Below are 27,092 nucleotides of genomic sequence, written 5' to 3' on the forward strand. Positions count from 1 at the left end.
CCAGTTATTTATTCTTCATTTTTGTTAATTAAGTAATGCATCAAATATTTCTGCCATGTTTTTATTCTACATTTTGGCTTTTTTATAATGTTACAGGTTCTACTATTTTATAGGAAAAGGAAAATGCCTTCAAATCTCTTCTTAATCTCAATGATTTTGATCCACTGCCCTCTAGTTCGACACATTAGTTCCAGAGCACACTAGACTGTCCAGATCAATATTATCGACAACAATCAGTATTCAGTACCTTCCCCATTGCCAGAGCCTGAAGTTAAGTGTTTTGTGCCATAAGCCAGTCCCAACTCCTATTATCAACCATATTGTTCTTCCTTTGATTCCTCCCCAGAATATCAGTGTATCAGTTTCTGCACTATCAGCAAGTCAGAAGTTAAGCAATATTTATTGAAAGATTATCAAACAGCAAAACAAAAACTCATAAGTACCAATGATTCTTCAGATTTAAAAAATTGTTAGAATAATGACCAGAAACTGATTACAAATGTACAAAATAAAGAAATATATTAAACATCTCAGTTAAAATTATCTTCCTGAAAGCTGTAAATGTAGTTTCCAGAATTATCCTTAATACATCAATATGCACCAAGGAGTTATCTTTGTTGTAACTGAATAGTTAGTCGAACTATGAAAGCTAATTTCCAAGTAACGAAAGACAATATGTCTCATTACTTTTTGGAGATAAAAAACACATACATACCAGGAAATCCATCATCTGCTTCTGCATCACCTGGCCCACTGCCAATACTAGTAGTGTCAAGTCCCACTTGTACTAACTGCAGCTGAGAACGAAGTTGTTCAATATCGCTGTCTTTGCTATCTAGTGCCATCTGCAGCTCAATCCGCACCTGGCTTTCATCTGCAATTTGCTGTTGGAAGATATAATGTTATAATGATGAATTATACTGATAGATAACAGCAAATCCTTCTCCAATTACTCAAGTCCAACTTAAACCTAAAATATATCCCCAAATATCCATCTCAACTTTCCCAGTATTTTTTTAAAACAGATCATTTTCACTGATTCTCTCATTTATAATACCTTCTACTGTCAATTATGAAGGTCCTACTATTTTCATGGTCAAAAAAATCACTGATGCCCAAACCTTCATCTATGCAGTGAAGTGCCAAAAAACCCAATAAGATCAAGTTATAAGCTAATGGAATGTAGTCCTTATCAACAGTACTGCTTTATATATTTGCAAGTAGAATGGGCACAGAGCCACAGTACTGTTCAGTATAGGAAGCTGTCATTCAGTCCAATGAGTAACTGGTGGATCAGTGAACAAAACATATTGCAGTGACTTGTATGTACGTCCTGGTCAGATACTTAGATATCTGCTAACAAACATAAAACTGAAATATGCTAAGAGGGTATTTGGGCCAAGAGGCTTATATCAGGATTAATTCCCCATATGACCAGCAGCCCTGATCCCAAGAGACAAATCCGCTAATCAAATAATCATTGACAGATTCACAGAAGTGCTAAGGCACAAAAGGGGCCCATTCGGCCCATCATGTCTACATCAGCTATCTAAATGAGCACTTAACTACGAATAACCCACAAAAATAATTGAACTCCACTTATCCTGTCCACTTTTATGTAGTGAACTTGAATCCTAAAATTCTCGATATTGGCCACCTTCCCCCACAAAATCTCCGATTTCAAACAAAAAAAAACAAGAATGCAATCACACTGAACCACACCTTGCTCTTTTCTGTTCATTTCACTAACAAATTGATATGTTCCTGCAGCACCTTTTGGTTATCAGAATAAATTTTTAAACTTCTATTTTCATCTTATTTACAAACAACACTTCCAGTTCTATATCCTAGTGTACATCCAATGAATAGTAAAGATTCAAGAAGAGCACTTGGTGGGACACTGCCATCTATTTTTAGCCCCTGTCAGAAACAGCCTTTTACTCCTACAACGATTCCTTCCTTCAAGAACTTGCATATATAACATAACTTTAATGCAGAAAAAAAATGTCCAAAGGCATTTACAAATGCTAAAGGAACGGTGGCAAATTCTCCAGTATTTTCTCCTTTGCAAACACACTCAAATTATCCTTCCAATTTCTGCTTATTCGCTAAGTTCCCAGGCACCCACATCATACTTAACAACTTCCTTTTCACGAACACATTTGTAGAATATTAGTTTCTATGAATATGCTGCGATAAATCTTGAATCCTGAATAAGGATATTGTTCAAATACATGATTGGTCGTAAGGAAGCTGTTTTCTTTGATGACAGACACTGAAATTAAGAATTTTTTTCTTGAAATAATATTGAACCAGATGAAAACCTGCCTTTTAAACCCAGGAGAAAGCAGTTTGCAAGTGGAGTCTTTCACATCCTGTGACAATACGTAGGGGAAGCGATGGTCTAGTGTCATTACCACTAGACTACCAATCCAGAGGCCGAGTTCAGCTCCTATCATGGCAGGAATTCAACTAAATTCAATAATTTGTTTAAAAAATGGGATTAACAGTCTAATAATGACCATGAAACTGCTTTTGATTTTTGGAAAAAACCCATCAAGTTCACAAGTATCCTTTAGGGAAAGAAATCTGCCATCTACCTGGTAGAGCCTTGATGCAACTCCAGACCCACAACAACATGGCTGACTCTCACTGCCTCTAAGAGATTAGGGATGGGCATTAAATACTGGGTTGGCCAGTGACCTCCACATCATGCAAATTAATTTAATAAAAGCAAATCAATATTTGCTTGTTTAAATTTGTGCTTACATATGGGCAGCTTTATGTAGGTTTTTCCAAAGTGACAAATTTTGATGAAAGGTTAATTAAAAATCTGCACGTAGGGTAATAAAATTTAACTGCAAATGTTTTGATAGTCTCTGCTACTTAAAACTTACTGCAAACCCCTACTTATTTTTTTAAATCCAGGTCAGCAACTCACTATCTTTTTTTGAAGTAGTTTACTTTTACCTTGATGCCTGCTGTATCCTAGATGTTTTTTAAGTTCTGTAGAATGTCTGAACGAATAATCCAGAGATGACACCCTGAGGATCCCCATACAAAAACCTGCTTTCACATTTCCTAAAGTCATTTTTCCAGGCTTGGAGACAGTAAGTACTGCTGATGCTGGGAGTGAGAGTTAATAAATGTGCAGCTGGAAAAACACAGCCGATCAGGCAGCATCCAAGGAGCAGGAAAATCAACGTTTTGGCCTGAAACATTGACTTTCCTGCTCCTCATATGCTGTCTGATCACGTGTGCTTTTCAAGCTCAACATTATTGACACATTTTTCCAGACTTTATTGCTTTCTTTTACTATATCACTGCCTCCCACATGAACTGCAAACACTAGCTTTTTGCCATCATGTTACATAAACTTTTCCAGACTTCCCAGAATGCTCCCTACCCTAGCATTTCGAAGGCAGCAAAACATCTATAATTCTCAGTGCATTACAAAAGTGCCGTCCACTTAACTATCAAGTCAATAATTAATGCATTCCAAATTGAATCACTGATTCTTAACCTACCTTCCTCAAAGCAAACAGGCTAAAACAAGAACTTTGGGCAATTTACTACCCAAGTTCCTGTTTTAGCCTGCCTCTCTTTGCTCTCCCTGAAATTTGCAAAGCTACCATTTTCCTCCCTCTACATCTACAAGGTCCACGTTTTCAAGCCGAATGACTACTGTCAACTCTTCTTGCAGTGACATCTTTCACACACTCCACCCATCCCCCAACCAATATTGCTAACTGTCTTAAACTCCTGTACAGGCTCAGAGGCCTTAACTTCAAGCAGTCTACTTTCTGAAACGTTTTTGCTTAAATTAACATTTGCTACTTACAACTTCCATAATCTGTAGAAGCTGCGTTTCATTGTTCTTCCCTGAGTTACCACTCTCAAGATAAATATTAGTCAACTTATGTTTCACTTTCTATTCTATCAATTTAAATTACAATTAAGGTACAATATTTTCCCTTTGCTCTCAGGCATACTTTGAATTAAGTTCTTGTCATGCAAGTACAATTTCACCGATGTCATCTCATTCTATTACGAACTCATTGTAGAATGTGCTTGCTTTCCACTTGAACTCATTATGGTATTAATATGATACATTTGCTATTTTTCCACACAGTGTTAAGAAGAATGGAATAATGTGTGCAATTATACATGCAGGCATACATGGATACTTTTGTCTAACATAAGGATGAAGGAGAAAGAAGGAAAAATTGCTTGGTTTTCTGCTAGAAATATAATCCTAAAAGTTGCTATCAAGTAAAATGCTCCAATCTAGAAATATATTATAGTCAAGGACATATCAAATGCAACAGTAATCTTTAACAGTGAATTTTTGTCTATCACTAATTGGGTTCTGAAATCACTAGTCGGCCAGACCTTTCCTTTCCATAAGGACATCAGTGAACCATGTGTTTTTTTTTACATAAATTGACATTCATTACACAGTTGCTATTAGGACAGCTTTTTATTCCAGGCATTTACTGAATTCAAATTTCACCATTTGCCATGGTGGATTTTCAACCCAATTTCTCATGAACATTAGCCTGGAGTTTTGGGTTACGAGCCCAATTGCATAATCATTGGACCACATTCCCCATATGACTGTATCTGTCCATTAGGTTATTTGCGTAGAAAAGCAACAGCTAATTCTAAGCTGAAGAGGTCACTGTCAAAATGGGAAAGTTTCAAGATACCCAGACTTGCAAAATCCTTTATTCTATAATGAAAACTTAAATTTTTCATTTTAAAGATGTGAGAAATAATCAATTTTGTTTACAAGTTCATCTTTGATTCTATAACTACAACGTTTATATCGGATTTTTCATGACAATGAATCAACAACATTGAAAGAACATTACGCATTAACACTAAATTTTACAAACTAAATTACTCAATTATTTTTATGAAATGCAAACAATTTCAAACTGCTTTAATGATTTGAAAATTATAATTTAAAGAAAACTGTACCAGATCAATGTCACAGCTAGCCCTTCAAATGCATTTAATATTTTTAAATTCAAAACCCATTATGCAGAATGTTAATAATGCAGGGTATTATTAACATTTTAAATTAACATTTGCTACTTAGAACTTCGATAATCTGTAAATCACAACAATGCAACACTGTCTACATTTAAAATTTCTACAATACTTATTTAAATTTCAGAATGCATTGGTAGAATTTATTAGACATTACTATTAAAATGAACAGCACCAAAAATCCAAGTTCTGCTGCGGAGAATATGGGCATAGCCTGTACAATGGCCTCCAGATAAACTTTTTATGCAATTGAGCTTTCATGTAGCATAATTTTATATCTTTTCCTGTATGGCAAACTTCGTGCGTAATCTTACCGCTTGCATTTCATTCAGTTCTCTCTGGTACTTAATCATCATTTGTGATAGCTTTTCCCGCTCTGACCTCAGCTCCAATTGCAGTTTTCGATTTTCCTTTTCTTTTTTACGAACATCAGTGTCAGTTCCACGTCTGCCATGGTCTCTCTTCATGTCCTTCCGATTCATAATCTCAGCTAATTTATTGACAGCCTAAAGGTGATAATTTTCATGTGAATAGTCCAAATATTAAATAAAATTCCTAAATATTCAAGGAATCTCATAAAATTATTCAACTGTATCTAATTCTATTAGTCAGCACTGCATTTACACAAATCCAAGAGGAAAATCATATGATTGTTTCCATTTAGTGAGTAACTCTGTTTATACAGTTTTCAATCCCACTCTAAATCAGATATATAGTCATTTTTTAATACACTATTATTTAAATAGCCAATACTATTCAGCAAATTAAATTTGCTCCAATTTCAAGTCTCATTAGAGGCTGGTTTCATACTTGTTTAAGCCCTTGTTCTAGGCTTATCATTGCAATATTTTGCTTGTATCATTTGTCTCTCAAAGCAGGTCAACAATGAAACCGAGTGCCATTCCAAATCCTTTCCTATGGTAAACCTTTACACAAAGATGTCATGATGTCATAACAATTGACAAATTGAAATGATCAATTTTAATTTTTAAAAGAAGTTGCAATCTTGATCTGGTTGACCTTACAGTTATTGGTGATGCTTGTACACTTAAAATTAGAAAAAAAGTTCTTCTCTCAATTTCTTTTATAGCTAAGCCTTTCTATCTTATGATACTCTTGAAATTCTTGACTTTAATCTTGAATTTTCCCTTTTGGTGACACAAACTTATGATGAATGTAGCATTTACAATGATCTTAACAGACTAGACCATTAGAGAAGAAAATTATAAACTTGCATCCAAGGCCTAGATTAAACAATGAAATATTTAAAACATAACTGTAATGACACAAGTCAATACTTGAGTTTAAAACTGTTCAAATTTTATCAATGGAAGAGCAATTACATTTATTTTTAGGATTTGTAATGTTTAAAATTTTAACATAGTATTAAATGTCATTGCATTTTTTAAAAAACACTTATTACAGAGAAGTAATTGGAGTTAATAATGAGACTGAACTGAACAAAATCTCCAGCGCTCATCTCAGAATTTACTGACATAGGAGAGGAAATTGTAAATGGTTTTATCATAACTTTCAAAAAAACTACCAATTCTGAACTTGTATCCCCTGATCAGAAAACCACTAACATCACAAAATAATTTAAGTAGGGTGGCAAAGACAGTATTGACTTACAGTGTGACGTTCCTTATGTGAAAGTAACTAGAATTTGATCACGGGGACACAGAGGGGAAGCACCTGACCAAAAATGAATTCATTATCTAGCACTAACATGGATTTGCAAGTGCAGGTCATCTTAACGTAACTGCATTTGTTGAGGAGCTTACCAATGGGATAGATAAGGTTAGTATTTATAATATGCTCCCATAGTCATCTGAGGAAGTTTCACACAAGAACATTAAGAAAATCAGAAAGGTTTAGAATTGAAGACAAACTTCTGACAAGGACTCAGAGTTGGTTAGGATAATGGAAGCAGAGTTGAATCAATGAATATGTCTTCCATTTTGCAAATTCTTACACCCCCCACCTCCCCACGGCTCAACTCCAACCCCTGGTCTGCATCTTAATCTCAGTTTTTATATATTTTCAATGCTTCATAGAAGGAATGAGTTACATTATCAACTGTTGATTACACAAAAGCAAGTAGCACATTAAGCACTAATCAACAGAAACAGAAGTTGCCGAGCAAAGTTGATAAAGCGAGTGAACAGATGGAGTTCAACTGAAGTGGTTATCCCATTTTGGACCCAAGCTTAATAGTTTGCATATTTTCTAAGTGGTGAAAATTAGCAACTATGGAGGAAGAAGAGATATTTTAAGGATCTATGTACAGAATATCACTTAAATTTCAGGGATCAGGAATAAAACAAAAGTAAAAATGTGAAGGGAATGGTAGCTTTCATCTCAAGAGGAATTGGAATACAAAATAATGTAAATTATAGTGCTCTCTTGAATTTAAGCATGTGTGTGGGTCAGAAAGACAGAGAGGTGTGGTAGGAGGGAGAGAGTGTGGGGGAGAGCATGCATGCAAAAGAGAGAGCACGAGACGTAGTGCAAGCACGCGAGTGTGAGACAGAGGCAGACAGCAAGGGCTAGAGCGAGAGCAAGATCGAGGGGCCTTACATTTATTGTACCCTATCAATATTAAAAGGTGTTAACATGGATTCCGCAGCATCTGTGCGTGTTTCTAATTTCACATTGTATCTAATCCCATCAACAAACTCTTTTCACAACTTCCTCTTGTTGTTCCTAGAATTTTTGACTTTACTATTTCCGAAAGAACAAAGTGTACAGCTTTGCTGGAAAGAAATTGTTACTCTCAATGATAGAATCACCTCGCAAATGCTCAGAATATGTTCTCTCCGTTCACCTCACAATTTAAACCGGGATAATTAATCAAAGGCAGGGGAAATCATCACAATATAAACAGTTGAAGGGATGGGTGGTGCAGTACCTTACTCTAGGGAGAAGGGAGTCACCAAACAAGTTCTAGAGATCTTGCTGTCATGGCAGAGCTGCATATCAAGCCATCGTGGAAAATCTCAGCACAGCTGTTCACTCAGCTGTCACAGGCAAAGCTCTTGAACTCATCAAGCCTCGGAAACCAGAATCCCTGTTGTACCGGAGTGAATTTTTCTGTCTTTACTGGTTGGAAGAGTAGTCCACTATGCGTAATACAAAGACTGTAACCCTGAACACGAACTAGGTGACTGCACCAATGACACAGGCACCTCCTTTCTGAGCAATGGGCAAAAGTACTTGTGTTGCCCTCATCACATTGCAAATCCTGGAAGAATGCACCTATCTGGAATCCCAGTATGACTTGTGAACATGAAGATCTACAATTGACATGATTAAACAGTTAGCACACTTCAGGATTACTCAGTTAGTGGCTTGTTCTGCCAACAGGTGTGAGGATATAACTGGAAATGCAGATACTGTGCAGCATTTTCTCTTCCTGTGCATATGTTGTTGAGATCCCAGCACTGTAGAGGAGCACAATGAGGATGTCATTTGTTCCACACTGTCTCTCACTCAGTTTGGCCATGAAAACTTAAATTTTTGAAAAGTGCATTGATTTTAACATCAAGCGAGAGACTGTCGATGTTTTTAGAGCTGAGATATGTCAAACCATCGACAGCCACTAGCTTCACATTGGCAGTGGACCAAAGGACTGGTAGTGGTATGGCATCTTCCTGGGCCACGTCATTTGTTTTCCTGATGTTGACAGTCAGTGCACACACTTGATTGCTAGAGAGAGTCAGGCTCTTAAGCCATTCAAAGTAATGCTTACCACAGAGTTGAACACCATATTGGAGACTTCAAAGACACATGCAACCCAGTTACCTCTGTAAAGCGTTTGTTTCTAACATCTGAGAACTTGTGGCAATATTGAGAAAGCTGTTCACAAAGCAACTGAGCAACAGCCACACTGTCTCACACACACAGGATTGTGCCTTTCAGGCAGTGTCCCAGATTCTATCATCAGGTCTTGGGGTATAATGGTGGACAGTCAGAGCAGGGTGGCCCTCTGATTCCTCTGCAATGACTCAGGCAATCTAAAATCTTATGACATTAGCTCAGATGTGAGTACTGTAATCTCCTATTGATTGCCATCTACTGTTCTCCCTCACTGAACGAAACAACACTCCATTTTGAAGATCACTACTTGGAAGAAGCACTGAAACCAGCAAAGATGTGGATCTGCTCTATGTGAAGTACTTCAAGATCCATCAAAAGTGGCTTGAAAGCACCACTCCTGACAATGCACTGAAGAATGAGGCTGTAAGACAGGGACTGTAATGGAGATAACAAAGTATGGAGCAAGATGAACACAGCAGGCCAAGCAGCATCTTAGGAGCACAAAAACTGACATTTCAGGCCTAAGATAATAAAATGTGAGGCTGGATGAACACAGCAGGCCAAGCAGCATCTCAGGAGCACAAAAGCTGACGTTTCAGGCCTAGACCCTTTTGGGGGAACTATTACCATTAACTATCTACTCGAGTTCATCCTCACCTATCTGCCCAGAGGTTCAGCTGCCTCTAAGCACTGGGAGGAGCAATTATTGTCCTATCCTTGGTCCTCTGATCTACAATATAAACGGAAATTAATGAGCTGAATGATAGGTGCAAAAGAGTGGTCTTACTCTTAAAACACACAAGGCAAATTCTGGTCAGCTGTTGAGTAAGAGTATCATGCGTAAATCACGTTTTTCTATTAAAAGTAAGAGGACTACAGTATTCAAAGGAAAGCAAATAAGAACACTCTTTGCAAAACTTCCAAGAGGCTGGTTCAAGGATCCCATGCAGAATGCATTAAAAGAAAAAACTCCAAATTAAAGGTTGCAGAATTTTTGACATGGAACATTTTAACAGCAAAACCTAAATACATGGTGAGCTTACCAGTGATGTCGTAACAATATAACCAAGTTAAATTTGCCCAATACTGAAGACCAGACAAATTTACTACAAGGAAGTGACAGTGACCGAAAATAAATGGCATTTGAACAAATTTAAAAATGAGCACCAGTAATATGCTGGGAACTTGGTGTTGATAATTAAAAACTAATTCTATTTTCTTACTTGGGTTTTGAGGGTCCTCTCATTGAGCAGCTGCTTGTCAAATTGAAATTTTATGTTTGCTAAATTGGCATCCTCTTCTTTCAGCTTCTGAATCTCTGAAAAACAAAACCCATTTGAGATTTTAACATGCTGTGTTTTCACAGCAGACCTTCATATATTTATTTAGCATGAAATATAAAACTAAAATCATCACAACTTTTCTTATTCATTCATGGGATGTGGGTATCGCTGGCTAGATCAGCATTTATTGCCCACCCCTAATTGCCTAAAGGAGAGTTAAGACTCTCCATTACTGCAGTTCTGTATCACGTGTAGGACAGACCAGGTAAGGAAGGTAATTTCCTTCCATAAAGGATATTATTGAGCCAGACGGATTTTTCTGAAAATCTACATGGTCATCATTAGACTCTTAATTCGGAATTTATTGTTCTACCAACTGTCATGGCAGGTTTCAAACCCTGGTTCCCAGAATATTGCCCGAGTCACTGGATTAAATATAGAACATAACAGCACAGTACAGGCCCTTCGGCCCTCGATGTTGTGCCGACCTGTCATATCGATCTCAAGCCCATCTAACCTACACTATTCCACGTACGTCCATACGCTTATGCTTATCCAATGACGACTTAAATGTACCTAAAGTTGGCGAATCTACTACCGTTGCAGGCAAAGAATTCCATTCCCTTGCTACTCTGAGTAAAGAAACTACCTCTGACATCTGTCCTATATCTTTCACCCCTCAATTTAAAGCTATGCCCCCTCGTGCTCGCCGTCACCATCCTAGGAAAAAGGCTCTCCCTATCCACCCTATCTAACCCTCTGCTTATTTTATATGTTTCAATTAAGTCACCTCTCAACCTTCTTCTCTCTAATGAAAACAGCCTCAAGTCCCTCAGCCTTTCGTCTTAAGACCTTCCCTCCATACCAGGCAACAGCCTAGTAAATCTACTCTGCAACCTTTCCAAAGCTTCCACATCCTTTGTATAATGCGGTGACCAGAACTGTACGCAATACTCCAAGTGCGGCCGCACCAGAGTTTTGTACAGCTTCACCATAACCTCTTGGTTCTGGAGCTCGATCACTCTATTAATAAAAGCTAAAACACTGTATGCCTTCCTCTATTAATAAAAGCTAAAACACTGTATGTCTTCAAATATAAAATCATTGAGGGAAAAGAACTGGCACATTTTTGGGAGGCACCCATAACAACAAAGACTTTAAAAGAAAGGGATAATGCAAGTAGGGTAGTAGTCTGCAGGGATAAAGTGGTCAAGGATTCAAAATAATGGGAACTGCAGATGCTGGAGAATCCAAGATAATGAAGTGCGAAGCTTCCTACAGACAAAGGGAGTAGCCATGGGTACCCGCATGGGCCCAAGCTATGCCTGCCTCTTTGTAGGTTACGTGGAACAGTCCCTCTTTCGCACCTACACAGGCCCCAAACCCCACCTCTTCCTCCATTACATTGATGACTGTATCGGCGCCGCCTCTTGCTCCCCAGAGGAGCTCGAACAATTCATCCACTTCACCAACACCTTCCACGCCAACCTCAAGTTCACCTGGGCCATCTCCAACACATCCCTCACCTTCCTGGACCTCTCAGTCTCCATCTCAGGTAACCAGCTAGAAACTGATGTCCATTTCAAGCCCACCGGCTCCCACAGCTACCTAGAATACACATCCTCCCACCCACTCTCCTGCAAAAATTTCATCCCCTATTCCCAATTCCTCCACCTCTGCCGCATCTGCTCCCAGGATGAGGCATTCCACTCCCACACATCCCAGATGTCCATGTTCTTAAAGGACCGCAACATCCCACCCCGTAGGGGTCGAGAACGCCCTTGACCGCGTCTCCCGAATTTCCCACAACGCATCCCTGACATCCCACCCCCACCACAACCGCACCAAGAGGATCCCCCTCGTTCTTGCCCACCACCCCACCAACCTCTGGATACAACACATCATCCTCTGACACTTCCGTCATCTACAATCCGACCCCACCACCCAAGCTATTTTTCCATCCCCACCCTTGTCTGCCTTCTGGAGAGACCACTCTCTCCGTGACTCCTCTGTCCGCTCCACACTGCCCTTCAACCCCACCACACCTGGCACCTTCCCCCGCAAGCGCAGGAAGTGCTACACTTGCCCCCACACCTCCTCCCTCACCCCCATCCCAGGCCCCAAGATGACTTTCCATATTAAGCAGATGTTCACCTGCACATCTGCCAATGTGGTACACTGTATCCACTGCACCCGGTGTGGCTTCCTCTACATTGGGGAAACCAAGTGGAGGCTTGGGGACTGCTTTGCAGAACACCTCCACTCGGGTTCACAATAAACAACTGCACCTCCCAGTCGTGAACCATTTTAACTCCGCCTCCCATTCCTCAGACGACATGTCCATCATGGGCCTCCCATAGTGCCACAATGATGCCACCCGAAAGTTGCAGGAACAGCAATTCATATTCTGCTTGGGAACTCTGCAGCCCAATGGTAACAATGTGGACTTCACAAGCTTCAAAATCTCCCCTTCCCCCACTGCATCCCAAAACCTGTCCAGCCTGTCCCCGCCTCCCTAACCTGTTCTTCCTCTCACCCATCCCTTCCTCCCACCTGAAGCCACACCTCCACCTCCTACCTACTAACCTCATCCCGCCTCCTTGACCTATCTGTCTTCCCTGGACTGACCTATCCGCTCCCTACCTCCCCACCTATACTCTCCTGTCCACCAATCTTCTTTTCTCTCCATCTTCGGTCCGCCTCCCCCTCTCTCCCTCTTTATTCCAGAGCCCGCTCCCCATTCCCCTCTCTGATGAAGGGTCTCAGCCCGAAACATCAGCTTTTGTGCTCCTGAGATGCTGCTTGGCCTGCTGTGTTCATCCAGCTTCACAGTTTGTTATCTTAAGTGGTCAAGGATTGTTTGTTTTGGAACACGTGGCAATGCCAGGTTTAAAAGAAGGAGGACATAGTATCTGAGAACAAAGGATGGTCAACAATATCAGTAAAGAAGGAAGTGAGGGGGGAATTTTCTTAAAAGAAAAACTTCAGAAAGATGCAAGTTCAGGAAAAGAACCTAAAAAGGAATTTTCTCCTTGTGGATTAGTAGAAAGGGGAGAACCTCCAACTTGCTTGGTGGGACTCAAACGTAAAATTCTTGGGGGGAAAGAACAGGCATATTTTTGGGAGGCAACCATACTGACAAAGATGGAACGATGCAAAAAGGGTAGTAGTCTGCAAGGATAGAGAGGCTATCTTTGAGTAGTCACTACCTCAGTTTTGGAATTGTGGCAGCAAGGTCCTACAAACATCCGTCAGATAATGACTAGATAGTTGTTTTTTAGATGTTGGTTAAAAAGTATAACCAGCATGCCTGAGTTTCCCTTGCTGTTAGTCAAAATAATGCTACAAGAGCTTTTGCGCCCACATTAGAGTGATGAAAACCTAGACTAATATCTCAAATGAAAATTCACACAATTTACTTCAGCTGGAAGAAAAAAAAACTAAAATCCAGTGGTCAAATGAATTTCAAGCTTTCCTTCGGAACTTTAGCTAAAACTGCTCCAACATGTATTACACAGATTTCGTCAAGAGACTCAATGCTGTCACCAGGAACCATATTCTGTTAGGATGGTCCATACACCTTGCTGGGGAAAACAAATCGCTCTATTTTACGTTGGGGTCATGATCCTATTAACAACCAAGTTTCTCTGAAAGAGGATTTGTTATGAAGGGTGTGACTTCCAGTAAATGATCATGTTACTGGGGTGCCTGGAGATGAGCAAACGAGGCCAACCTCAGTCACAGGGAGGATGGGTGGGAGAGAGTTCTGTGTTAAAGCAGTGTCAGTTTTGTGCTTTTGAACGTGCAGTATGGAGGAGAAAAAAGACGACTTTTTCAAAGCGACTGAAAACAAGAAAGAGAACAAGAGGAAAGAAGAATATGTGTGAGTGACAGCATGACTTTTAGATGCAAAATGCCACAGTTGAAGAATATTTGCAACAGGAGAGTACTGACGTGAGGTTGCATTGCACCCTTTGTTGACAATGTATGAATGCTGCAGGAAATTTGAAGGACTTTGTTGGAAGACCAGGAAATAACATCCAAATATGAATCTTCAAAGCAGTGTTCAGAACATGTGAGTAACTTTACAAATTATGAGTGTCTGACTTGAGTTTGGGGGTGCAAGACTAATGACAGAATGAAAGTAGAACTAAGTAGTACAGTCGGATTTTAAGTAACTGAGCCCATTGTGGTGAAGTTATTAAAAAGGCAGTCATCAAGATTCATGCTCTTTGACTTCTTCATAGTTTAAAAATTCATAACACCATAAGACATAGGAGTGAAAGTAAGGCCATTTGGCCCATCAAGTCCAGTCCGCCATTTAAATCACGGCTCATGGGCATTTCAACGCCACTTCCCCGCAGTCTCCCCGTAGCCCTTGGTTTCGTCTGAGATCAAGAATTTGTCGATCTCTGCCTTGAAGGCATCCAACGTCCTGGCCTTCACTGCACTCCGTGGCAATGAATTCCACAAGCCCGCCACTCTCTGGCTGAAGAAATGTCATCTCATTTCAGTTTTAAATTTACCCCCTCTAATTTTAAGGCTGTGCCCACGGGTCCTAGTCTCCCCGCCTAACGGAAACAACTTCCTAGCGTCCACCCCTTCTAAACCATACATTATTTTGTAAGTTTCTATTAGATCTCCCCTCAACCTTCTAAACTCTAATGAGTACAATCCCAGGACCCTTAGCTGTTCATCAGACGTTAAACCTACCATTCCAGGATCATCCGTGTGAATCTCCGCTGGACATGCTCCAGGGCTAGTATGGCCTTCCTGAGGTGTGGGGCCCAAAATTGGACACAGTATTCTAAATGGGGCCTAACTAGAGCTTTATTAAGCCTCAGAAGCACATGGCTGCTTTTATATTCCAACACTCTTGAGATAAACGACAACATTACATTCGCTTTCTTAATTACGGACTCTACCTGCAAGTTAACCTTTAGAGAATCCTGGACCAACACTCCCAGATCCCTTTGTACTTCTGCTTTCTGAACTTTCTCACCAATTAGAAAATAGTCCATGCCTGTATTCTTTTTTCCAAAGTGCAAAGCCTCACATTTACTCACATTGAATTTCATCAGCCATTTCCTGGACCACTCTCCTAAACTGTCCAAATCTTTCTGCAGCTTCCTCACCTCCTCAGTACTACCTGCCTCTCCACCTATCTTTGTATCATCGGCAAACTTCGCCAGAATGCCCCCAGTCCCTTCATCCAGATCATTAATATATAAGGTGAACAGCTGCGGCCCCAACACTGAACCCTGCGGGACACCACTCGTCACCAGTTGCCATTCTGAAAAAGCCTTTTATCCCAACTCTCTGCCTTCTGTCAGACAGCCAATCCTCAATCCAAGCCAGTAGCGCACCTCAAATACCATGGGCCCTCACTTTGCTCAGCAGCCTCCCATGAGGCACCATATCAAATGCCTTTTGGAAGTCTAGATAGATAACATCTACAGGGTTTCCCTGGTCTAACATACTTGTTACCTCTTCAAAGAATTCTAACAGGTTTGTCAGGCACGACCTCCCCTTACTAAATCCATGCTGACTTGTTCTAATCTGACCCTGCACTTTCAGGAATTTAGAAATCTCATCCTTGGCAATGGATTCTAGAATTTTACCAACTACCGAGGTTAGGCTAATCTGCCTATAATTTTCCATCTTTTGCCTTGATCCTTTCTTAAACAGGGGGGTTACAACAGCAATTTTCCAAACATCTGGGACTTTCCGTGACTCTAGTGACTTTTGAAAGATCACGACCAAAGCCTCCGCTCTTTCCTCAGCCACCTCCCTCAGAACTCTAGGATGTAGCCCATCGGGGCCCGGAGACTTATCAATTTTTAGACCTTCTAGCTTTTCTAGCCCCTGCGCCCCTGCCTACCATATTCAACTCTGCCCCCGGCTCTCCCTAATTTCCTTATCTCCCATCACTAGCCTTCTAGCATCAATTTGGAGCAGCCCAATATCTACTTTTGCCTCTCGTTTGTTTCTTATGTATTGAAAAAAGCTTTTACTATCATTTCTAATATTACCAGCTAGCCTACCTTCATATTTGATCCTCTCCTTCCTTATTCCTCTCTTTGTTATCCTCTGTTTGTTTTTGTAGCCTTCCCAAACTTCTGATTTCCCAGCGCTCTTGGCCACTTTATAGGCTTTTTTTGGATATATTTCCTGACTTCCTTTGTCTAATCCCACTCCGGATAATCTTACTTTTCTTTGGGATGAACCTCTGTACTGTGTCCTCAATTACACCCAGAAACTCCTGCCATTGTTGGTCTATTGTCTTCCCCGCTAGACTCTGCTCCCCGTCGATTTTCGTCAATTCCTCTCTCATGCCCCTGTAATTACCTTTATTTAACTGTAACACCATTACACCAGATTTTGCCTTCTCTCTTTCAAACTGCAGACTGAACTCTACCATATTATGATCACTGCCTCCTAAGTATTCCCTTACTTTAAGGTCTTTTATAAAGTCTGGCTCATTTCATAGCACTAAGTTCAGAATGGCCTGCTCCCTTGTGGGCTCCATCACAAGCTGTTCCAAAAAGCCATCCTGCAAACATTCCATGATTTCCCTTTCTTTGGATCCACCGGCAATATTATTCACCCAATCCACCTGCATACTGAAATCCCCCATGATCACTGTGACCTTGCCTTTCTGACATGCCCTATCTATTTCTCGGTGCACCTTGCGCCCCTGGTCCTGATCACTGTTAGGAGATCTGTACATAACTCCCATTATAGTTTTTTTGCCTTTGTGGTTCCTCAATTCCACCCACACAGACTCCACATCTTCTGACCCTATGTCATTCAGTGCCGTAGATTTAATTCCATTCTTAACTAACAAGGCAACCTCACCCCCTCTGCCCACCTCCCTGTCTTTTCGATATGTTGTGAATCCTTGGATGTTTAACTGCCAGTCCTGAACTCCCTGCAACCAGGTCTCTGTGATGCCTACCACATCATAATCATTCAAGAGGATTTGTGTTGTTAATTCATCTACTTTGTTATGAATACTACGAGCATTTAGATAAAGTGTCTTAATGCTAACTTTCTTATCATTATTAGAGATATTGGAAATCCCAAAATGTCTTAAGCTATCCTTCCTTTTTGCTGTAATCCTAATCTGCCTCATGTCTTGTGTTGGGTGTCTTGAAAAACATTAAGATGGTTTCATTCTTTTAGTAAATACCTTGAGTTTTGGATTCCAAAAAGCAATTTAAACAAGTAATTGTTCTGTAATGAAATCACAGCTGGATGTATTTCAAGACACTCAAGAAATCTTGCTCCTCTTTAGAAAATCAATGAAATTAAAACCTTTTTAACATCAGGAACTATTATTGCCTCTCAATAAAAGTGGTCTTTTTACTCATGCAAGTTACTCCATTTTGAAAAGTAAATGGTTGTTGGCGAATATATGAGTATATAAGATGCTATATTATTGTAAATTATTCTCCTAATGTCAAATTGGACAGTTCACTGAAAACCTGGTTGACAGGTGCACAAAGGAATTGAACTTTGGCATCTTCTGTTGAAATTTATTTTGTACTTACGGTCCTGAAGCTCCTTCATTTTGTTGTTCAGTTCCTCCTTCTCACTTGCAAGATTTGCTACGTCTGCAGTTAGCGTTCTATTAGTCTCCTCTAGCTAAACAGCAAATTAAAGTAAGTAAATTAGATCACCCATGTTATACAAGTGTTCAACTTAAACTAGGCACATCTTGGCAGGTGTACAATAGTTTAAAAGTGCACAATCTAACAGTTTCCAAACTCTTAGACTTGTACTGAACGAAACTTCACTTCATCAAACTGAAGGAATTTTCAAGAAGATTTTATAATATATAAATGTATATCTGTGTCAGGTATTTGAGGTGTCCCCTAAGGAATCCATTGAATCCTTGTTTTAATCGGTGTTACATATGCGACATTAAGAAATCATCTAACGAATGCCAGAGGTTTTTCTAATTCAGCAAAGTGACAATAACTTTGGATTCTACTTCATGTTGATTTTACTGATCCAAACATTTAGTAGAAAGTACAATAAATAATATTTATCGCAGAAAAACATTTTAAAGCTTTCAAAAGCCACTTAATCAGTTCCTTCGTGAACTTTGGTGATCTTAAACTTTGACATACATTATTCCCTTTTAGCAATGTTTCTGTTTAAAATTTCACTTCCAACTCGAACCACTTTAAATCCACAAATTATACGTGAAAACTAGCTTTTCAGTCCAACTGAGTTTTTGACTCAAGTATGATTGTAATTGGGCAGCTTTGGGTTCAACAGGAAAATAAAATTGAAAGATTTTCAAAGATGAATACAAGCCACCTCAAATGCATCCACTTTCAGTTTAAACCGAGTCTGGGCAGTAGACAAACAACTTGCTCCTGGGAAATGGAACACACGTTTCAATAATTCAATGAGATTCTGCGGTCTGCCAGCTCAATGGATTTCCAAAGCTCTGGGAAACCTGGCAAATGAGAGGCTGGGGAGGCAGGGAGAAAGGGTCTAGGATTGCTCTATGAAGGAGGAAACTATCTTTACAGCCCTGCTTATGGGCCAGGAAGAGGACTGTTTACATCCCAGCCTACCAAGCCACTTTGGTAACACTTAGCCCACTCAACGCTGCCCCTCCAGAAACCTGTAATTCGCCTGACGTTCATCATGGCTTAGCATCTCCTTTAAAGAATTTGATCTCTTTCACATCGACTTCATCCCAAAGCCTGAACTCCTCCATTGCCCACCACTCCAAACCTTCTTCCTAGGGGGGACACTTAATCTTTGTTGTTTTTCCTCCAAACACTTTTAATCCCAGTGGTATCCTCCCATGCCCAATCTTCAGTTTCTCAGGGTACCACATACCTTGGTTTGGCTGAGAACTGCTCCCAAAAATTCCATAAATAACAAGCCCCCCACTTAATTGCACTAATCACAATGTAAAAAATGCATTCCACTTTTGAATAATGCAAGTACCACCAAGCAGCTGCTCTGGGCAAAAACTATTGGATATTTTAATAATACCTTTAGTGATGCTTATGATTCAATTCTTTTGTTGACAATTTGTATTAATAATGATAAATAAATTAGCAGGCAAAATTTACTCACAGATGCAATTGTAGCATCCTTTTCAGCCAGCTCCTGCTTATGCCTCGCCATCATCTCTTTAATTTCTAGCTCCTTCATAATTTTTTCTTTCTCTAGGTCAGAATATTGTTCTTCCGCAATTGAGCGTGCAAGCTGCTCAGAGTCTGCCTTAGTTAGTGTAATCTCAAGTTGTGCTGCCAAAGAATCTCTGAGGAGGATGAGGAAAATCAGTTGAATCAACATTTGTTTTCTTAGAGTGATGTTCACAATACAACATGACATCTTTATCCGAATTCAGGACTAAATTCAGAATTTGACTTCAGTACACAAGCATAGACTATTTAAAGACTAGCTTTCTGTTTTCATAAATAAAATCCTTCATTTCCTAAGATACAAGTTTCAATGCATAGTGACTATTGTGTATTTGCTTCTAATCTTTTTTTCTATAACAGGAGATCAATTTGTAACAAATATAACATTTAAATGGTCATTGGATAAACATATGGATAATAATGGAATAGTGTAGTTTAGGTGGGCTTCAGTTTGGTTTCACAGGTTGGCGCAACATCGAGGGCCAAAGGGCCTGTACTGCGCTGTACTGTTCTATGTGCTATATAACCTGGAAGTTCAGGGCTTTACATTTTAGACATTTTCTTGAACAGCAAGAATTATACACATGCTAAAAGTTCCATGTAGGCATATTTCTGACTCTGTTTCAAATTAAACAAAGGTTGTTCTGAGGTTACTTTAGTGAACTTGTACCTCTCATCCTGCAGTTCCTGCATTTTTTGTTGCAAATCTTTACAAAGCTTGCTTTTCTCCTCACATTCTTCCTTCAGCTCTCTTACTTGTGTCTTGTACAATGTCTGTAGAATTTAGAAGCAAGAAATATAATAGTAATCTGTGGCTTATGTTAACGTTGCTGTATAAAAACCTAGAACTCCATTGTTCATCACTGCAGGTGTTCATTCACCACCAGGACTGCAGCAGATCAAGGAGTTAATTCACCAACTTGTTCAAAAGGGAAACTTGACAACAAACTCTGGCCTGGCCCATGAATAAAATAGACCAGTTCTAAAGTTTTTAAAAAATATTCTACATTGATAAAATTTTGCACTTCAGTCATTATATGAACAATGAATCATAAATTTGGAATTAGATCCATCAAGCTTAAGCCATTTTTTAATTCTCCATTTTTAATTCTCCTTTTCCTTATCTGGAATACTATTTTTCTTTGAATTAGATAAAGTAATTTGAAAGACTATTCAGTTCTTTTTCTATGTGATCTCAAACATATGATCAATTCATTTTCATTTAACTAATGGGACATGAATTCATCTATCTAATGGGACCAGAATACTTTCAGTCATATACAGTGTCACAGTAATAATTCTTATTTGCGCACACCCTCAGCCGCATACCCTTCTTTAATAATATCAAAAAGTTCAACTGGTTTGCTTATTTTTTCACCTGTAATTTAGTTAGCACCCAAAGTTTTAAAGTTTATTAATTGATTTAAAGTTACTTTTAAACGTAAGCCAACATAAATTAATGGAAAAGTCATAGAGACATAGCACAGAAACTGAACTGCTCAACCTGTCCACGCCAATCAGGTTTTCAAAACGCAATAGTCCCATTTGCCTTTATTTGGCCCATATCCCTCTAAACCTTTCCGATCATGTACCTGTACAAATGTCTTTTAAATGTTGTAATTATACTAGTGTCTACCACTTCTTCTGGCAGCGAGTTCCAAGTACACACAACCCTCTGTGTGGAAAAAGTTACTCCTCAGGTCACTTCTAAAGCTTGCCCTCTCATCTTAAGCCTCTGTCCTGTAGTTTTTGACTCCTCTATCCTGGGGAGAAGACCTTGGTTATTCATCTTATCTCTGCCTCAGCTTCCTATATTCCAGGGAAAGAAGTCCCAGCCTATCTAGCCTCTCCTTATAATTCAAACTTTCCAGTCTCGGCATCATGCTTGTAAATGCTTTGTGCACCCTTTCCAGTTTGGTTACATCTTTCCTATCGCAGGGCGACAGGAATGAAAACAGTACTCCAAACAATGTTTTACCAATATCTTGTACAACTGTAACATAACCTGCCAACTCCTGTACTCAATCCTCTGACCAGTGAAGGAAAGCGGGCCAAATGACACCACTTTCAATGAACTACGTACCTGCACCCTTAGATCTCTCTGTTCGACAATATTCTCCAGAGCCCTGCCCTGGTTTGTCTTACCAAAATGCAACACCTTGCATTTATCTGACTGGAACTCCATCTGTCATTCTTCAGCCCACTGGCCCAGTTTCTCAAGATCCTATTGTAGTCTTGGGTATCCTTTTTCGCTGTCCACCATACCACAAATTTTGGTGTCACCTAGAAACTTACTTTCCATATTCTCATCCACATCATTTACATAAATGATGAACAGCAGTTGACCTAGCACTGATCCTTGCAGCATACCACTAATTGCAGGCATCCAGTCTGAAAAAAACAATCTTTCCCCACCACCCTCTGTCTCCTAACATCAAGTCAATTTTGCATCCAATTGGTTAGCTCGACCAGATTCCATGTGACCTAACTTTACTAATCAGTCTATGTGATAGCTTGTCGAAGGCCTTGACCAAAGCTAAAACTTCCAAGCAACATTTAATTGTAGCAAGCTTTCCCCACAGTGAACTCATAAGTAGAGAACATACTGAAAAATACTGTTCTGCTTCCAGCTGGTCCTGAAGCTCTTTCATCTGGCCATCAGCATCCTGGCGCTCTCTGCAAATGGTGGACAAAATTCACAGACAAATATTATTTTATAAACTGAAGAAAATACAGGCTTGTAATTACATTTTCAGGCCATAAGTTGCAGTGACAAATGTCTGACAAGGTGGCTAAGTCACAAAAGACAATTAATTTCCAATTTTATCAGGAATGAGACTGATCCAGTTATTTTTAAAATGTTCTGCTACTTTGAGTATGGAACACTGAAAAGAATGCATGAACATACAAACAAACATGAGTTTACCCTTTCAAGTCTGCGTTAATGTTCAATACGACCATGGTTGATCTGACTTTGAGCTCAACCCACTTTTGCAGCTATATCCATGTTCTTTGACTCCTTTGTTAGTCAAGAATCTATCTTCCTTTAAGATATTCAGTTTTTGCTCATCTGAATCTTAAAAGGGATTCTGTTATTTTAAAACGCTGTCCTTTGTTGTATCGTGTATCAACTTGTTTGTGATTCATGGAGACCAAAATCCCTCTGCACCGCTTACTCCAGGTCTGCAAGCTCTCAGCCATTAAATAATATGCTGTTCTTCTATTCTTGAGGCCAAAGTGGACAAGATCACATTTTCCCATATTTTACTTCATCTGCCAAATTCTTACCCCTTCAACTAATCTATGCCCTCTTCACAATTTAATTTTCTGCCTACGTTTCTGTCTTTAGCAAACTTCACACCTATACATTTGGTCCACCATGGAAATAATTGATAGAGGTTGTAAATAGTTGAGGCCTCAGCACATCCTTATGGCACCCCTCCCATTATACCCTGACAATCCAAAAATGACCCACTCATGCCTACTCTATGATAACAAAGTGTGGAGCTGGATGAACACAGCAGGCCAAGCAGCATCTTAGGAGCACAAAAGCTGACAATATGACAGCTTTTATGCTCCTAAGATGCTGCTTGGCCTGCTGTGTTCATCCAGCTCCACACTTCGTTATCTCGGATTCTCCAGCATCTGCAGTTCCCATCATCTCTCGTGCCTACTCTATTGCATGTTACCCAATTCCATAGCCATTCAACTACTTAACCCCTTACTCACGAACTTTTATTCCATGTGGCAATCTTTGATATGGTACCTTGTCAAATACCTTCTGGAAATCTAAATACATTATATCTACAGGTTACTTATTACTCCATATTGTTTATCACTCCCTCAAATAACTTTAATAATTAGTCAAAAAACTTCCCTTTCAGAAAACCATGTTGAAATTTCTAAGTATCCTTCTCTAAGAACTAAAACCTCCTTAATAAAACTTTCCAACCATTTGTTGTAATGGATAACTAACTGAGCTCTATCCCTTCATAAAAAGTGCTTCTTCTTTGTTTCCTGCTGGAAAAGGGTAATAGAAAACACAGGCTTAATCATTGCACCACATATCTGCATGGTATTTTCAAGTGGTCAAACATAAGAAAGTCATATCGATTCAAGTTAGGCATCCAGGTCTTCAATTTTGTTATTGATACACAGCACTTAGTTAATTTTTGTCAAAATGATTGCAATCAGAATCTGTGTTTCAGTGGAAGTGGGCCTATCCCAGTCACTAAGTTTTATACTTTGAAAAAGGAAAACTAGAGCCTTTCAGCCAGAATGCATTTCTAGTCATCTTTCCCCACAGCTGCCAGTCCAAGGTAACATGTAGCGAGCATCGCTAAGTATTAGAGGAACTTGATACCACTGAAAATCTTTCACCCTCCTGTTGACAAGCTATCATTTACAATCGTACCTGTTTTTTTAAAAGGAAGAGAACAATGCATCATCCTCAACTATTTGTCAAAAAATAGTCCAATACAGGATTAAGCGTAAAGACAATTAAGGGATAGAGCGGGTGTGATCACTGTACGTGGAGTAAAATCTTTTAAGCTATCAATAACATCTATTATCGATAAACTAACATGCTTCCCTGTTTGTTTAATCCCGGCACAGATCAGACATATCTTTGGTATCATTGTTACACCAGCCTTCTCATTCTCAACTTTTTCAAGAATTCAAGTATTTACCGCTCATCAAATTAACTGCAAACATCCTTGAACTAGATAATTTACATGAACAGGTAACTCAACTAACAAGCCAATAACTATTATTGATCAATAAATTATTCAGGCTATTAGAAAGACTCAACTGCCCTTGTTACTGAAATGGAAAAACAGGAAGAGAATATTTAGCAACAACTAAGTTTGTTCAAAAATGTTTTATGCGCAAGTTCAAACACTGGCACAAGGTGGAAAAGATTAGAGTTTATATGAGCATCTTAAGAAAAATAGAAAAGAGAAGTTGTTAGCACAATAATTAATTAGTACTAAAGATTTTTATTACAATTTTTGGTGTTTTATGCCTTACAGGACTCTGACAATTGGGTCCTAACTCAGCATGATTTCACGAATATTAAGCCTTCCTCTGAGAATGCTATTATATCCAGACATTGCACTTGGTTAAACTAATGAGCAAAGAATCCTTTTTGGTTATTAGTGCAATATTAGATAACTTTATATCCCTCAGGTCACCAAATCATATTAGAGATTTCCCAGGTGCTCCGGTTTCCTCCCACAGTCCAAAGGTATGCAGGTTAGGTGGACTGGCCATGCTAAATTGCCCATAATGTTCAGGGATGCCTAGGTTAGGTGGGTTACAGGGAAAGGACAGGGCGCTGGGTCTGGATGGGATGTTCTGAGTGTTGGTGTGGACTTGATGAGCTTAAGGGCCTGTTTCCACACTGTAGGCATTCAAAGAATCACATTTTGAACTTGAATCAGTTTAATTATACTAATGATGAGCAAGTAAATAATCTAGAAGTAACACACAGTTAATACAGTTACAGACAAACTCCTACGATAGACAAAATAGTAAAAGCAAAACTATAAATCTAATCATTCATGGACTGGTTCACTAAAAATTAGTAACAACCTGAAACAAAATTAGCCCAAGGCGGATGTCAAAATGTAGAGCTGTATAATTAGAGCAGATACTGAAAATAAATCCAACAACGTCATTACAGTGATAATTTCTCTCAGCAGCATCTAAAATAGCATACTTTTCTATGTGGGAGATATGAACAAAGAGTTTCATTACTGAGAAAACAATTCTGAAGTTGAACACAAGTTATTTGTGGAAACACAACTTAACATTTCACTGGTTCCAAACTGACTGCTCAAAGAGCAAACAATTAGCACATTTCTAACTGTGATTTAAACAAACACGAGTCAAATGGCTGTATGCATGCTTGGGGGGAAGAAATATGCCTGATGCACTCGGGGACTTGACAAAATTCCTATAAAGCTTCTTCAGTTAGGAGTTAACCAGTTAGTGCTTCAGGTTACATCTGGGTACATTTTCTACCCTGTCACTTCTAGAATGAAGCAACTGCAGAACGTATGGATAATACTAGTTAGAATATTATGACTAAGACAATACAACTTTAAAAAAATTAAAGGTAGCATGCCTTTATCCCATATGTATCAGCACTTGGATGGCAAAGAAAGTACTATTCTACTTCATCTGGAGCAACACTGCATTTTTTTCTAGCAATGCACACAAAAGTAAATAATTGTGCACTCACCATTACATATCTAGAGGTCAAAGGACAAACTGATAACCTCTCACAATACCAGGTGATAGGATACAATTGATAACCTTTGGAAGATATCCATTATGCAACTGAAACCTGAAAAGTTGGGAACTTCTTAACCTATTACACTGATGATTTTCCTAAGCAAGTCTTTGCATTTACATGGATTATGTAGAAAGGAAATAAGTAATTAAGGCTTACTTTCGTAGCTCTCCTATCTGCTTTTCCAAGCTCAATTTTGTCTCCACCAAGTGATTTATCTCCTGCTTCAGTTGCTTTTCTGACATTTTCAATGCATTTACTTGTTGTGTCTGCATTTTCAAGTCATTCTGAGTTAAACTACGTTTTTGTGTCTCCTGCTCTATCTTTAACGAAAGATTTTTAACCTGTAAAAGAAAATGTTGTATAAATTTAGAACATACAAATGCAGTTTAAAATGCAAGTATAAAGCAGTCATCTTCCCTCTTTCATGCTATGCCAAGGATAAATTAGTTAGCATTCACCAGAATCACATCAGTGACCCATATGGCAGAATCAGAGGGTGTCACTGGATGAGCAGCGCAAAGGCCCAGGCTAATGTTCGAGAGACACAAGAGCAAATCTCCCTACCAGTGGTGGAAATTAAATTCAATTAACTGATAAATATTGATTTAAAAGCTGTTTTCAGTTGTGGTGACCATGAAACTAAATGCTATATTAAAAAAATCATCTGGTTCACCCCCATCTTTCTGGAAGGAAATCTACCACTCATTCATGGTCTCGCCTACATATGTCTCCAGATCTACAACAATGTTATTAGCTGTTATATGTCCACCAAAATGGCCTGACAAGCCAATTACCGAAGAGCCAATTCACCACAATGTATTGGCCTAGAAAGAAAAATGGCACGCCTGCCCTGATGACACTGAAAAGCCCTTCTCATCAACAACTGGGGGCTTGTATCAAAATGGAAGAGTTGTCCCTTAGACTCATCATGCAAAAGGATGACATCATCACACTCACCAAATCATAGCTTACAAATGATATCCCAGACATCCCATTACCACCCATGGGTATGTCATGATCCACCAGCAGGTATATAGTCAGGAGGTAATGGGCTAGAGTCCTCAAATTGACTCTGGGGTCCATGAAGTCTCAAAGCATCACATCAAAATTGGGCAAGTAAACCTCCAGCTGATTATGTACACACCAATTTTTTTTTCTTACTTCATTCATTGGACGAGAGTGTCGCTGGCTAGGCAGCATTTATTGCCCATCCTTAACTACCCAGAGAGCAGTTAAGAGTCAACCACATTGTTGTGGGTTGACAGCCACGCGCAGGCCAACCAGGTAAGGATGGCAGTTTCCTTCCCTAAAGGACATTAGTGAGCCAGATGGGTTTTTCTGACAATCAGCAATGTATTCACGTTCATCATTAGATTCTTAATTCCAGACATCTATTGAATTCAAATTCCACCATATGCCATGGTGGGATTTGAACCCAGGACCCCAGAACATTATCTGGGT

The 27,092-nt window shown here is 39.3% G+C and overlaps 1 protein-coding gene across 5 annotated transcripts in view; it reads right to left on the reverse strand.

Moving 5' to 3' along the window:
* The window catches only part of rock2a (rho-associated, coiled-coil containing protein kinase 2a), a 210,561-nt gene that overhangs the window by 24,571 nt on the left and 158,898 nt on the right, over positions 1 to 27,092 (reverse strand). For all 5 annotated transcript variants that reach the window (XM_048530490.2, XM_048530491.2, XM_048530492.2 and 2 more), the window contains exons 19-26: positions 25,788 to 25,972; positions 21,940 to 22,009; positions 20,004 to 20,107; positions 19,263 to 19,449; positions 17,711 to 17,804; positions 10,098 to 10,192; positions 5,370 to 5,561; positions 716 to 884 (exon numbers count right to left, since the gene is read on the reverse strand). In XM_048530490.2, coding sequence (XP_048386447.1) covers positions 716 to 884; positions 5,370 to 5,561; positions 10,098 to 10,192; positions 17,711 to 17,804; positions 19,263 to 19,449; positions 20,004 to 20,107; positions 21,940 to 22,009; positions 25,788 to 25,972 — 1,096 coding nt within the window. The remainder of the gene's footprint in view (positions 1 to 715; positions 885 to 5,369; positions 5,562 to 10,097; positions 10,193 to 17,710; positions 17,805 to 19,262; positions 19,450 to 20,003; positions 20,108 to 21,939; positions 22,010 to 25,787; positions 25,973 to 27,092) is intronic.

Source organism: Stegostoma tigrinum, chromosome 4 (assembly GCF_030684315.1).
Source record: "Stegostoma tigrinum isolate sSteTig4 chromosome 4, sSteTig4.hap1, whole genome shotgun sequence".
Classification (NCBI taxonomy): domain Eukaryota; kingdom Metazoa; phylum Chordata; class Chondrichthyes; order Orectolobiformes; family Stegostomatidae; genus Stegostoma; species Stegostoma tigrinum.